This window comes from Spermophilus citellus (genome assembly GCF_964194105.1).
Source record: "Spermophilus citellus genome assembly, contig: SCAFFOLD_91, whole genome shotgun sequence".
Lineage (NCBI taxonomy): Eukaryota > Metazoa > Chordata > Mammalia > Rodentia > Sciuridae > Spermophilus > Spermophilus citellus.
The window spans coordinates 180186-196323 of NW_027673011.1; the positions used below are offsets into that span (position 1 = coordinate 180186).

General features: G+C 33.6%; 1 protein-coding gene across 1 annotated transcript in view; it reads left to right on the forward strand.

The window, feature by feature from the left end:
* Positions 1-16138, forward strand: part of LOC308640249 (putative methyltransferase-like protein 25) — a 98650-nt gene that overhangs the window by 36229 nt on the left and 46283 nt on the right. Inside the window, 1 exon segment of the mRNA XM_081312220.1 lies at positions 15998-16092. Within this exon segment, the coding sequence (XP_081168346.1) occupies positions 15998-16092 (95 nt within the window).

A 16138-nucleotide genomic window follows, 5' to 3' on the forward strand; every position in this document is an offset into this window, starting at 1 on the left:
TTTTCCTGCCCCACTCTACCCTCCCTACCCTCCGACCAATCAAATTTCCTCCATTTTTTCCATGCCTACCCACTCCCAGTTATGGATCAGCATCCACTTATCAGATAGAACATTCGGCCTTTGGTTTTTGGGGATCAACTTACTTTGCTTAGCATGATATTCTCCAACTTCATCCATTTACCTGCAAATGCCATAATTTTACTCTCTTTTAATGCTGATTAATATTCCATTGTGTGTATGTACTGAAGCTTCTTTATCCATTTATCTATTGAAGGGAATCTAGGTTGCTTCCACAGTTTAGCTATTGTGAATTGAGCTGCTGTGAACATTGATGTGGCTGTGTTACTATGGTATGCTGATTTTATCGATGACCAATTCTTGAGGATGGCAGAACGACCTTACCTGTCTAGCTCTCTGAACAGCGTACTGCCTGTCTTCCTCTGGAGTATGACAAAAGAGAAATGGACTGTCTTATTTAAGAAACTGTGTTCTGAGATCTTTTGTGATACCCTGTCTAGTACAGTTGAATCTAAGGTCTGGTTCTAAAAACTTATCCTTTCTGTGAAATTTTTGCCTTGAGATTATAATTGTATTTAGGTACTCTGAATGTACAAGTGTTTAATAATAAAAACAATAAACAAGAAACTATGATTTATGCATTATATATAGATACATATGGTAAGTAAGTAATTTCTAAGGGAAGGGAAAATATGTAAATATTAAAAGAGCCATTTTAGCTAGAAGGGAAAGATTATTTCTGCTTAAGTGATCAAGAAGGGCTTTACAATAGTAGTAACATTTGAGTTCAATTGTTACTCAAATGTTACTCAAATGTAGGGAAGGATGCAGATTAAAAAAAAATGTGGAGAGGAGCATTCTAAGTAAAAGGAGTCTTAATCCATAAGTGCTGCTCTAAGAGAATATCACAGACCAGGTACTTAATAAAAATAAGTTTTTCTAATAAGTATTTACTATTTCTGAAGCTTAATTCTAAGTGCTTTACCTTTATTAACTATCATTCCTCATTATATTCATATGAGGTAATAATGTTGTCATTCATTTTCATTATGTTTCATGAGATGCCTGTAAGGTTATAATAATACTGTTATTATCATGTTCATTTTTGGGATGAGAAAACAATCATGGAGAAGTTAGGTAACCTGCCTATAATCACATAGCTAACAAGGGAAGGAACTGGAACTCTAGCCCAGTCAGCCTGTCTATAGGGTTACACTATTAGAACATCAGAGAGATAGATAGAAATTGTCCTCCTGTGGAAATTTCATTAAGTTTAAAAACATCAGGGCCACAACCAATGATTAACATTTTGGAATAGCCTCCAGTCTTATGGGAAGATTGGAATCTGAAGCAGAAGTTGAGACAAAAGCATCGTCAGACTTGATGTGAATAAAATGGGGAGATAGAGGGAGCTGCACCTTAGGGGATGCACAGTTGCTACTTCTTCCCAGATTTATGGTAAAAGTTAAGTGTAAAACTGAAAGATTAGTCCTCACCTTTCGGCAAGAATAGGGCCTTTTGAATGTGGGAAAGCTTGATTAGTTTGAATTGAGGAAGTGGGTAGAGGACTTTGACTTTGGCAGAGATTAAGATAGTTTGGAAATTGATAAATCTGTTTTTGCTAACGTTGGATGAAGACAATTTCCTAATCTTTGCCTCCCTCTCCTCAATTTTGGACCTTATAACTTTCACAGTTGAATAAAGTAACTCATGGTATTTTTCTTCTCTAGAATATTATAAGGGTGGGGTATGTCTCTTCCAGTTCATATGGCATTTGCCATATTTTTTTTTTAATTTTTTAATTGATTATTTAAAGCATTACATAGCTCATGATATATCATCTTTCATACATTAGACTCAAATTGTGTTTTGAACTCCCATTTTCACCCCAAATATAGATTGCAGAATCACATCTGTTGCATATTCACATTTTTACATAATGCCATATTAGTGACTGTTGTATTCTGCTACCTTTCCTATCCCCTACTATCCCCCCTCCCCTCCCCTCCACTCCCATCTTCCCTCTCTACCTCCCTGCTGTTGTTCAATTCTCTCCCTTTTTTTCCCTCCCCCTGGCCCCTCATAGCCTCTTATAATTTTATGTATCCTTGAAGGTCTCCTACCATTTCCATATGCTTTCCCTTCTCTCTCCGTTTCTCTCCCCCCATTCGTCTTTGTTTACTGTAGTCTTTTCCACATGCTCTTCCTTCCTGTTCTGTTCTTAGTTGTTCTCTTTATATCAAAGCAGACATTTGGCATTTGTTTTTTAGGGCTTGGCTAGCTTCACTTAGCATAATCTGCTCTAATGCCATCCATTTCCCTGCAAATTCTATGATTTTGTCATTTCTTAGTGCTGCATAATACTCCATTGTGTATAGATGCCACATTTTTTTTATCCATTCATCTATTGAAGGGCATCTAGGTTGGTTCCACAGTCTAGCTATTGTGAATTGTGCCGCTATAATCATTGATGCAGCCATATCCCTATAGTGCGCTCTTTTAAGGTCCTCAGGGAATAGTCCGAGAAGTGCAATAGCTGGGTCAAATGATGGTTCCATTCCCAGCTTTCCCAGGAATCTCCATACTGCTTTCCAAATTGGCCTCACCATTTTGCAGCCCCACCAGCAGTGTACAAGTGTACCCTTTTCCCCACATCCCCGCCAACACTTGTTGTTGTTTGACTTCATAATGGCTGCCAATCTTACTGGAGTGAGATGGTATCTTAGGGTGGTTTTGATTTGCATTTCTCTGATTGCTAGAGATGGTGAGCATTTTTTCATGTACTTGTTGATTGATTTTATGTCCTCCTCTGAGAAGTGTCTGTTGAGGTCCTAAACTATTTTTTGTGTAGATGTCAGTTATTTTGTTTATTGGGTTTAAGATTAAATTAGCATGGTTTTAGTAGTTATACCCTATTTTAATTTATCCTGTCTTTTTTTTTAACTCTTGTAACCTGGATTGCACAAATCTTTTGTTGTTATTGTTTTGTTTTTCTTTCATCTTCTGTTTCTGGTGAGTTACATGGGCTCTGGAGAAAAGAGATTGAAGAAGTTCAAGATAAGTGCAGTCTTTAACATAGAAGATATGTGACTCCTGAAGAGCCACATGTTGGGAAAAAAAAAGAAGCTATTATTTAGCCACACATATTTTAGTTTTAAATACTTAGGGGAAGACAAAATAATAGAAAGTTTACCTATAGTCAGGAGGTAGCAATTCTAGGATTGGTTCACTGGTTCAGCTACACTGGACACTAGAGCCATTGTCAGTCTTCTCTCAGGACTGAAAAGTGACTATTACAGTTGTTCTTATCATGTCTTAATGAGAAGTGGGCATGGGGTAGAAAATTTCTTCTCAATTATCTCTTTTGGTCAAGAGAAAAAAAATGTATCCAGAAATGTCTTAGAACTGCTTTTTGTTTCTTTGTTTTGAAATGGTTCACAGCTAAGTTTTAGCAACAAGGGAATTTGGCAGCATGAATATTTGATTTTTTTTTAGCCTCTGTTTGGAGACAGGCAAAGTAAAAAGGAGCAAAGAAGACTCTCAAGTAACTAACTAACACATCTGCAAAAGCATCCTTTTTCTTTCTCTCCCCTGGTCCTCCTTCCTCCTTTCTTTCCTGTCTTCTTTCTTTTGTATCCTGTTTTTGGAGTGTGGGCAAGGTAACAGGAGAGAGAGGGGCAGTGATTTCTTTGTACTTTCTTGTGCTTTGGCATCCACTACATTATTTAATCATGGTTCATTTAGTATTTATCTCTCATCATGCACTCTGTTCTCCTCTAAAGCCAAAAGCTTATTTTGTAACACCTAACACTCACTATAATATGTAATATACAGCTTGTACTCAAAACAGAAGTGGCATGTGAAATAAAGATAAATTTTAAAAAACTGATTGGGCACTGATTAAAAGTAGAGATATTCTATGAGAAAACTTGAGAAGAAATGATTATGTTGACACAATTTAGGTCTTATTTAACTAAATCTACACACATTCAGATTCTTTTTGTGATCATAAATTAAATTTTATCTCTTCAGTATTCCTTAAGAAGGAACCAAAAATTTCCAAATATTCACTTAATAACTACAAAGCATTTATTTCCTTTCCCAAACCTGTGATCTTTAACCACAACAGAGTGAATGACTACAAGGGTTGTAAAACACATTCATGGAAGAAAAATATATTTTTATACAAATTATAGTGGTGGTATCAGACCCATATAAAAACATATTTTACATTACTACCTAAAGAGAGAAATCTAAAACTAATGCATACATTTTATTACAAAAAGTACTTAATCATTTTCTTTTTGGTTAATGTGTATTCTTTTTTCTTTTTACTAATTTTTTAGTTGTAGATGGACACAGTACCTTTATTTTATTTGTTTATTTTTATGTGGTGCCTGGGATTAAACCCAGTGCTTCACTCATGCGCTCTACCACTGAGCCACAACCCTGGTCCTTAATGTGTATTCTTTAATAGGTAATCTTAAAACACACAATGCATTATTACATTTTTATTCCATTCCTTTCTCTTAATTTTATAAAATGTGATTCACAATCCAGTAATTTGAGTTCATAACACATTAGTGGGTTGTAGCCAATAGTGGCATGTTGTTTAATCATTGGTTCTTATAAAACCCCTAATGTATAGCATTTCCTGATTTCCATGGTGTAAATATACCCAGGTTGGCCAATTTGAATCTACCAAACTGATACCACTACAAAAGTTAAGTTGGGAAGAGACGCATGAAATCATATATTTCTGGAGTCACTAAGAGCCAGCAAAGAGCTAGCTCCATCAGTATATTGCCTGTACCCTACGTTATATAAAACATTGCTTTTTGAATTTGTTTATCATAAGTAACTGGATTTGCCCATTTAGACTGAAAATCACTTTATGTGTGCTGTGTTAAGCATCCCAAGCAGTATCTGGTACATAGTAAAAGCTATGTATATTTGTTAAAGGGATAAGTTGCTTTATTTTAAGAAGTACAAAAGAATATTTTTGTCTCCCTAAGTATTTCTTCAGTCATCCAGCCTTTCATATGAGAACTTCAGTTTCTCTGCTGAATTTCAACATAATTTTCCAGATTGTAAACTTCTAAGTTGAAGAGGAAATATGTTACTTTGCTTATCTGTCATGGTACCTGTAGCATCACATGTTCATTACTAGAATTTTCTCTAAGAATTTTGCATACAATTTGAGAAGATAAAGCTTTAAAACAAATTATATGATTGATGATATTTCAAAATCATAATTTGAAGAAAACTTTTACATTAAATTATAAATGATTATATTTTAAATCATTTTTTTTCATTCTACTCTTTTTTTTTAAAGTGAGAGAGGAGAGAGAGAGAGAGAGAGAGAGAGAGAGAGAGAGAGAGAGAGAGAGAATTTTTAATATTTATTTTTTAGTTCTCGGCGGACACAACATCTTTTGTTGGTATGTGGTGCTGAGGATCGAACCCGGGCCGCACGCATGCCAGGCGAGCGCGCTACCGCTTGAGCCACATCCCCAGCCCCTTCATTCTACTCTTAACATTTCAATACTTGATTGAGAATCTGGAGATTGGAGCATGAAAATTTTTTAGCAACTCCTAATTTGAAACCAACATGAAATTATAATGAGAACTCTAAAATCATGAGCACACAGAACTTAGTACAATAACACAGGGCAATGAGAATATCACTACACATTTTTACTCAATTTAGAATTGTGCCTAGATTTAGAAACACTCAGCAAATTCTGTACTCATCTATAGCCCACTTTGCTAGAGGCTGGGAATATCTAATTGAAATGATTTAAAGAAATGTACAGTATAATAGTAGATTTTGTTATAAATAAGACAGTAGTAATAGATGGTGATAGGTGCTCTAATACCACATTAATGGAATGTGATGTATGTTTATATTTTACAATATGTGAATTTCCCCCACAGTGTGATATTAGAGTTATATATAAGACATTGGAAGCATAGATAGAAATTATGATTGTTAAATATCCACAAAAGAGATGCTTTGACTGACTGGAATTTTCATTCTGTTTCTGCAGCACTATAGCTTGAAATAAATTAATTAAGCCTTTGTGGGTTATCTATAAAACTAGTAAAACAAGAAGGATTAAATTAGATGATTTGTCTCTTATGGCTCTAATGAAGCTTTCCAAAACATGCCTGTTGCTTAAACAGAACTTCACTTTTCAAAATATTTCAGCTTAGTTTTTTCTTAATTGGGTTTGCATAAACAAATATTCTGCTTTACTGATATGATTCTCCCTTTGGATGATAACGTGAAGTTTTGAAAATTACACTTTAAAACTATGTTTAATAATGGCCATAAATGTTGTTATATTTCCCAGAGTGTTTTGTGTCTGGCTTTTAAGAAGTAAATTTGTCTAACAATAATTCATAACAAATACATGTTTAAGTGTTCATTTTCTTAATTGTCAATATTAACAATTTATTAGCTAATTAAGTAATTCAATGAGAATCTGTCAGTTGCTATCTCAGCATGAAAAGAAGTTTCTGGGGTAGCTATTCTAGGTATTGTTCTTTTCAGTCTTATAGTAGATAAATAGATTTCGCTGCCAGCCTCGTAGGTTCAGCTGTTTATAAGCTTTTGTTACAATATCACATTACTTTTCACTGCCTGGACCTATGTCACAGAAAAATTCTTGCCAATTAATATCAGATGAATAGAGATTTCTAGATGTACTTGGCATTCTTTGTACAGTTACTTCACACTGACAGCTGTATCTGATCTTCAGTTAGCTCTGTGTTTTCTTGAATGTTGGCACTGATTTTATTTTTGCCCTGAGGCATCTTTTTGCTGCCTAGCAGTATTTAGAAATGGGTCTTTAATGCAGTTTGCTCCTTTCTTTCTTTAATTTGCACCTCATTATTTTTTTTGTGGCGAATATAAAGTGGTTTTTGAAGCTCATGCAAATGGGATTTGTTCAGCATAAGTTCTCCTTGCATTCATGGTAAATAAAAGAATCCAAGAATGTGATTAAGTTTAAAATAGAAATTAATATATCCACTTAAAAGAAGTAGTAAAGAGAATTCATTTGTGCTTTGGATATAAAGTAATATGAAAGCAAAACTTATAAAAGTTGACTGTCATGCTAATAATAAAACGGGCTTTTTAAAAAAAATTTAACATTTATTTTTTAGTTGTAACTGGACACAATATCTTCATTTCATCTATCCATTTTTATGTGGTGCTGAGGATCGAACCCAGGGCCTTGCACGTGCTAGGCAAGCAATCAATCGCTGAGCCACAATCCCAGCCCCTAAGACAGACTTTTAAAACGTAATTTACAGTTTATAATAGTTTATAATCTGGATTTGGATGCTGTAGAGCAAATGCCTTCAAATCATATTTTGATAATAATATACTGTTTTAAAATTGTTTTCCCATGGTAAATGAATTATATGCAAGTTGTTTAAATTTCCTTCATTTTCAGTCTGAAATTTTTATAGGAATGAAGTTACATGATCCATAATACAGTTATAAAGATTGTTTCAGGCATTCCATATATGTCTCAATATAAATTATTTTATCAAAAGCAGAGACTTAACAATAAAACAAGCTTATCATAAACAGTGAGAGACTTAATTGGGTTGTGGCTATCACAGTGTTTACCAAACCCAACACATTATTTTCTCTTACTACCTGGGCTTTGCCATTTTATAGTTGTGCATAAAAATACCAAAACAGCAGTACCTTGACTGATTTATTTATGCACTGTTTTTATGTAGGTATAACTGTATTTAAATAATGTGTATGTCTTTTTACTGGGTTTTTATCTCTCTTTGTATATACACTATAACTTTACATATGTACCATGAGACTACATATCTAGATTGTGCTCTTAATGAAAGGATAAGTGAAATATTAAAAACATTGATTATATAATGAAACTGAAAGTGTTTATAGAGGCTGAGGAGTCGCTATTATGAGAGCTGGAGACCCAGGAAAGTCAGTAATGTTATTTCCAGTCTGGGTCAGAAGGCCTGAGAACCAGGAGTGGCAGTTATCTAAACTCAGTCCAAAGGCAGGAAAAAACAGATGTGTCAGTTCAGGCAGCCAGATAGAGAGGGAGAAAAATTAACTTTCTCCACCTTCATGTTGTATTCAGGCTCTCAGTGGATTGTTTGATGCCCACTGGGGAGAGCAATCTGCTTTACCCACTCCACCAATTCAAATGCCATTCTCTTCTCCAAACTTCCTTGTAGACACATCCAGAAATAATGTTTTAACCAGATATTTCGACATCCTGTGGCATAGTCAAGTTGACACATAATTATACCTTATATGGTCCAGAGGGAAACAAATCAGATATAATTATTCTTTTTATATTTATGCAATGTTAAAATTACCATTTTACCATTACCAGTTATATCCTTTAGAATCTTTTGTGAAGCCAAAGCCTATATATGGAATCTGTATCTCAGTTACTTAAATTAAAAGTGCATTCTAGTGAAGATAATAAAAGGCAATCTGTAGGTACTCAGTAAATTTATAGTAAGAATTAATTGCCATGAGTGTATGATCATTGTTTTATAACTTTCTTTAAATATCTTGAAATCTTGGATTTTTCTGCAGTACTTTGTTCATAGCTTTAATCATGGTTAGCATCTACATATAAATTTTTTAAGTTACCAAATTTTTACATCCATGTTTTTTCTGATTATATTAAGTGGGTAGGCCAATTTTAGAACTTACTTGCTTTTGAATTAGCTATTTAATCCTTTTCTGGTTATACCATTTTAATTTTATTCTTCATTTTATTATGTTCATGATTAATGCTAAAGAGTGTAGATATGATTTACACAATTACTTAACTGTATTTTACTACTTAATTTTAATGCATTTGAGAAACCAGTAGACTATTAGAACTTCAGAAATCTTGTCAGTTCCATATTACATTTATCAAGTAATTTGAATGCCATGTACATTGGCTTTATTTAAAAGCTAAAATGATTCAGTTGATTTTTGGGTAAAAAGCTGAAATGAAAATCAAGAAATTTTCACAGAATTGTCCTATACATTCTGATGCTAATTTTAAAACTGTAAAACTCTTAGGAGGAAAATTAGTTCATAAACTTAAAAACAGAGATGTCATTTCTACTGGGAGTATGTCACTCTTTCATGCAATTCTTCAGATACCTTTGCAGGACCTTTTTTAAAGAAACCTAAGGAATCTAACTGAATCCTGGAAGAGAAAAACATGCAACAAAGACTAATTTTTTTAAAAAATAGAGCTGGTAAATAATATATGCGTGACTTTTTAAAAAAAACTATTTTTGTGGAAGACTATTAAGATATTAAGATGACTATCAAATTTTATCTTTTTGTTATAAAGCATTACAAAATTGACATAGGCGCAAGTTGTACAAGAAAAGATGATTTAATAAAGGGTTTCAAACTGTGAATAAACTCAAACATAAGTAATACATACATATATTATTATAAAATAAATTCTGATATTATACAAACATAGCAGTGAAAACTTGGCATTGACAATGACATTGTCTTTGCACGTTTCTTTCTCTACATTTACATAAATAAATATTTACTTGTACAAATATTTAGGGTTTTTTTAAACAAAATAATCAAACTGAAAGTAATCATTCATTTATTTATTCTTTAAACAAATATTTATCAGGTGTCCACAACATAGTAGATACTTTTTAGCTAGAGGTGGGAAAAGTTTCTGTTTTCATGTTATTTATATTCTAGGGGGTGGAAACAGCGAAACAGCAGAGTATTTTAACCAAAAAACAAAAAAAACAATAGTATATTAGAAGATGATAGGTACTATGGAGAAATATAAAATGAATGAGATTGGAGGGATGGTATTTGTTTATATAAGGTAACCAGGAAAAGGCCTTATTGTTAAGACAACACTTGAGCAGAGAGTTGAAGGTAGCAAACCATGCAGTTTTCTTAGAGACCAGTGGTCCATACTAAAGGAGTATTAAGTAAAGACCCCAAGGCAGAATTTGCTTGACTTTTTAAAGTTACAACAAAGAGACTGGTTTGCTAATGCAAAGGGTCAAGAGCAGAAGCAAGTAGATTCCTTGGGGAGCTATTGCTGTAGTCCAGATAAGAGCTGATAGTGGGTAAGACTGGAAAAGGGAGCATTAGTAAGTAATGATTAAATTCTGGATATATTATGTAAGTTTTCCCAGAAGATGTTATTGACTTTATGGAGATATGAGAGAAGTAAAGTATAAATCAACGGAAAGACAGAGTTGTGGTCTGCTGAGCTGGGTATGACTACAGAAAGAGAACTGAGATGGAGATTTTTTATTTTGTGGCAGCTTGAGTTTGACGTATCATTTAGAAATTCAAATATGGACTGTTTTTTATCAGTTGGATAATGATTTTGGATATTTCAGGACAAATCTTAGATTGAGAATTTTGTGAATTACTAACATATAGCTGTTATTTAAATCATAATCTAAATGAAATTACTTAGGGAGTACAGAGAATAAAAAAAAAAGGAAGCAAATAATCTGAACCTGAGAACATTCCAAAGGAAAGTGAAAAGATAAAAAAGAATATCAAGATGATCTGATAAGGAAGAACAATGTCTTTTTATTTAGCAATACATTGTGTAAATCTGTTCATGGGTTTTCATGTGTGTGTGTATGTATGTGTGTATAGATATGTGCCAATGTCTTGGCTGGGCACAGAATCACGAGCCACCACACAGCTTTGTAGATTCAAACTGCAATCTTTATTCCCGAACTCACACAGGCCTCTACACACACGTTCTCGGGCAATCCCGTTCTGCTGCCGCCCAAATCACCTACTCCACAAGGCCTTTTTTCAAATCCCATTTGAATCTCACGAGAACTCAACGGGAACAAGCAGCAGGAACACCCTAATCCCAGCAGCAATAATCTTCAACCTCCAACTTCCCTAAAACCCCTATTGTCTTAAACCGGGAACGCCCTAAACCCAAGGACTAGGAACGCCTTAAAACCAAATTATCTTAAACCCGGATACTTCCTAAAACCTGGATCCACCCTGGTCATTGAGCAGGGTCACCTTTCTCAAACACACATGCAAGGTCACAGCAAATTTCCAAGGCAAGTCCATTTAACATGGGGTATGCTGGCAAGTTAATTTCAATGCGTCATTCCTACTTGGCAATGGCCCTCAGCAGATATGTATGTATTACACATGTATAAACATATACACACATATGTAATTTTATATACTACAGATATTCCATGAAATAAATGAACCACGTTCTAGTTAGCCTTTCCTGTTGTGATTTATATTTATTTTAAATGTTTTCCTCTGACTTTTATAGTTTTCATTTTATCCAATTTCATAATACATCTGAGTTTATTTTTGTTTATGATTTGAGAAATAGCTCTAATTTAGTATTTTTCTGAATGCTGTTTATGAATAGTCAGTAGTTTCCCACAATAATATGAAATGGCTCCCTCTGCATACATTGTATTTATGGAATATATTTTAGTTCCTTAATATGTTTATTCTTATAATAGTTCCATACAGTTTTAATTAATCATTTGTTGGAAGCTTTGAAGTCTGGAAAAGCAAGTCTCACAAATTTCCTATTTTTCAGAATTTTCTTAGCTAATCTCATACATTTGTTCTTGAAAATTAATTTTAGAATCAGATTGTTATGATCGATAAAAACCTGTTGAAATTTTGATTGGCAGGAATTGAATTTATAATCAGTGTTGAGATTATAACATCATTGTGATTTAAGTTTTCCTTTTGTAACATAAATATCCCTCCATTAATCTGCTTCTTATCTCGCCCAGTATTAGTTTGTTTTATTCCCAAGCATTTTACTTTTTCCATTTATATATTAAATATTTATTGGGTGCCTGCCATATGTTAATCACTGGTGGTAAATAGTAGCTTTAGTAGGAAAAGGAAGGAAGAAAGAGAATAACCGTAATTTATGTAAGGAAGAACCTTTAGCCTCCTCACTTTCATCAGATCAAGTCAGGAAACATACCTGAAGTAAGACCATCCTTTATGATTCTCCATTTTTCCTGTGATAACTAAGTGTGTTCCATGTGGTACTGTACCCCTGCTGGGTCCTATGCTGTACCATCTGGAAATGAAGGGATTCCATGTGTCTCCAGAGGTCTTCTCTTCTTCACCAGAAGTAAGAACTTGGACTAGGAAAGTCCAGAACACTCTATCATTCCTTTGGAAAAATTCCCTCCCTTCTCTTCCTATTGTTATAACACTCCTAGCTTCACTATTATCTTCCTAGAGACTCAGAAAAGTAATCCCATCATGCCTCTTATCCCTGTACATGTCAGCCACCACCCCAATTCTCGTAGTTCATTCCTTATTTTCAGGATGCTAATCAGATGAATCTGTATATGCCCTTTATTTTGTCTGTGTTTTCTACTTCTCTCCAATTCCAAAGTCCTTCTACTACAGCCTCTAGAATTCATTCATTGGGTTAGTTACCAAAATTGTCTTTATCTGTAGCAGCATCTCTGAAAGGCTGCTTATTTTCTTTTGTAACCCCAGCCTAAAGAAGAATATTTACATACCTTCCAGACAGAAGATTTTTCTGTTTCAGGTCTCTGTATGGGATAATCACCTCCTCACTCCTCATTGCTACTTTTTTGGCAGCATTTGTTATCTAACGTTGTCTAAGAAATCACCCCCAAAACTCAATGGTTTACAGCTTATAGTTAGAAATAATTTAATAAAATGAAATGGCTTATATCTTACAGCTAGAGATAATTATTATATCTCAGTAGTTTTCTATGGGTCAAGAATTTGGAAACCACTTGGCTATAGGTTTCTTATGTTATGTTTTTTTCTGCAAATGATATACCCCTTCCAGTATAATGTATTTTCAGCAGTACTATACATTTTAATCTAATGTTAAGTAATATATTTTTTTGTCCAAGTTTTCTTTAATTTTTTGCTCCAGGAGAATCTCTCTATTTTTCAGGCAAGTAGACATGTTTGTTTTTTTTCTCCGTCCCATAACAGCCCAAGGTGAATTACAGAGCAATTGATGGTTCACTAAATATAGCTTTTATTATAAATTCGTTATTTTTCTTATTTTGTTTTTTTTAGTAAAATTTGTTTCATGTTTGCCATAAGTGATTTGTCATCTCCTGTTTTCCAGTGTTAGAAGCTTGCTTCCTTTTCTTTCTTTCTTTCTTTCTTTCTTTCTTTCTTTCTTTCTTTCTTTCTTTCTTTCTTTCTTTCTTGGTATTTGGTTTAGATATTAGAATAAGTTGGGAAATTGCTAGTCAATTAATTTGAATTGTGAAGATATTATGTTCTGTTTTTGGAGAGCATATATTGTTTGTTGGAAGCTTAGGTTTTTTGTTTGTTTGTTTTTTGTTTTATTAAATCACCCCCTCATACAGTCGTCCCTTGGTTTCTGCAGGGATTTGGTTCAGAGACTCCTATAGAAGCTACCAAAATCTTCAGATGCTCAATATCCTTCTATAAAACAGCATAACAGTTGCATATGATCTGCATATATCATCCCTTACAGGTTACATATAATGACTAATAAAATATTAATGTCATGTATATAGTTGGTATAGTGTATTGTTTAAGGAACAATGGCATGAAAAAGAAGTCACCACATGTTCAGTACAGATTCATTTTTTCAAGTGTTTGTGTGTGTGTGTATGTGTGTGTGTGTAGATATTTTTTAATTGGCTGTTGGATATAGAGCACAGGGATATAGAGAGTTCACTGTTCTCTTGGCTTGATTCCTCATTTAATTTTAGTCTCTGTTCAAACATCAGGTCCTTAAGGAACTTGTATTATTTAGGAGAGAATTATTCGACCACTGTTGTATATGGGTGTTCCTGTGTTATTGTTTCCTTTATCCCCTGTATTTTGCCTCTTAATAGAATCATCATCATCATCATTTGTTTATTTTGGTGTGTTATACAAAATTTGCTATATTCTAAGGGTGCTAATAGGTTCAGAACCAAAGTAATAACGACTTAAACAAGACAGAGTGATATTTCTGTTTCAGTCCACAAGTAGACAATTGGAGTTGGTATGGAAACTGTCTACCAACACAAATCTTCTAAGAACCAGGATTCTGCTGTTCTGTTGTTCCATTCTCCTAGTCAGCCTACCACCATAACATATTCAGGGGAAAAAATGAAGTTGAAAGGAATGGGGAGAGTACTGGGGAAAGAGCATCACCCCCCAATAAGCATATGACCTAGAGTTTATTTACATACATCATTACTGTCCACACCCAGTTAATCAAAATTTTTTCTTGTAGCTATTATAGTAGCTTCATGGGATACTGAGAATTTCAGTCTTTAGTATGGACAGTTGGGTTATCTGTTACTACAAGGAACAAGGATAGGATGGATGTAGGGATGAAAAATTAGCAGTTTTATTGGTTGGTACTTTTTCTAACCACTGTGAATAAAATAGCATACTCTCATCTCTCCAGCCCCTTACTCTTTACAGTAAATTTTGCTGTAGTAATACTTTGATTTAGCAATAATCATGTCTCCTAATTAAATCAGAAAAGTTAAATCACTGTTTCAAATCATCTTGGAAATAGAAATAACCAGAGTTCCTAGGACCTCGATAGGCTTCAAGGGTTTGGAGTCTTATGCAGTTATAAGTGAAATTATTTGTGAATATGCATTGATATAGCTTGGTAATTAAAAGCATGGGTCTCAGAGTCAGACTTCCAGATTTAAATTTTAGATCTGTCTGTCCTGTGCTAGATGTGTAAATTAGGCAGTTTTCTTAACTTGCTTGTGCTGAGTTTCCCTATCTGAAACATGAAAATAATTGTGTCCCTACTTTATAGAATTGCTTCAGGGACTATAGAAGTTAATACATTTAAAGTATTTATAAGAGTGTCTCACAATATTAAGTTCTATATAAATAGTAGTGTGCTTAATATTTATATTCTGGGGGGTGTCCAATTTTCAAATGATTAACAGTAGAGGTTATTATAAATTCTAATTTAATACCTGAAAAAAACTGCTTTACTGATATCTGAACTGCATGAAATTTAAACTTTGGGAATGGGGATGTAGTTCAGAGGTAGAACACTTGGGTAGCATGAACAGGGCCCTGAGTTCAATCCCCAGCCCATAATATAAATGAATGAAATGACTTTAAACTTTCTTTTAATCAAAACTCATTTGATCTTTCATAGTGAAGAAGTTTATTTAGTGAACTCTACCTCAACTACACTTTCTTTTAAAGAGTTTCCTTGTTTTCAAATTTAGTTCTATTTTATTTTTTAACCTAATAGTAATTTATATTTATGTTTGTCCCAATTTTCTTTTTCATTGTCATAGTTTTTATGAAATTCAAATCTATTTTCCAGGCTTTAAGAAATTGGTCACTTTAAGATATTGGTCTTTTTTTTCCTTTTTAAAGATCCTGAGGAACTGATAGTTCTAAATGAGGGATTTGAACATGAGCAAGTTGAATGTGTAATAATTCCGAATTGGGGTGTTCAGTATGTGATTAAGCAAGAACATGTACTTTTCTGCAAAGTGATCATAGTAGCAAAAAAAAAAAATCATGCTTCAGTATTTTTAGGAATGAATTCATATTATCCTAAATAAATTGACAAATGTCAAAATCAGATTACAATAAATGAGTAATTTATAATAAATGAGTAATTTCATGAGTAATCTCCAACAGTTACACCAAATTTGCATTTTAAATTCTTGCACTAAATCTTACAGAAATATTTTTGTCAAATTGGTTGGTATTGGACCTGGAGCTTAAACACAAAGCAGCTGTTTTTGAGCAAATACCATTTTCATAACATTAATGTGCTTCCAGTTAACAAACTGGAATGAACTGTTAAACATCACCACTTCCATGTTTAACTGCTATTTGACTTTCTCAGTGAATGATTTGCTTTCTTAATAGATTATTTACTTTAACTAAAAGAAGAAGAATTTTATGTAAGTATCCATATTTTTCCCCCATCTGCAGAATGTATGCAAGAAAAGTGGGGATTTCCAATGTGCCATTATTTAAAGGAAGAGAGGTGGTGCTGTGGTCGTAATGCCAGAATGTCAGCCTGTTTGGTATGTTTGTATTTTTTTCCTAGAATAAGAAGCTTACCCATATGCT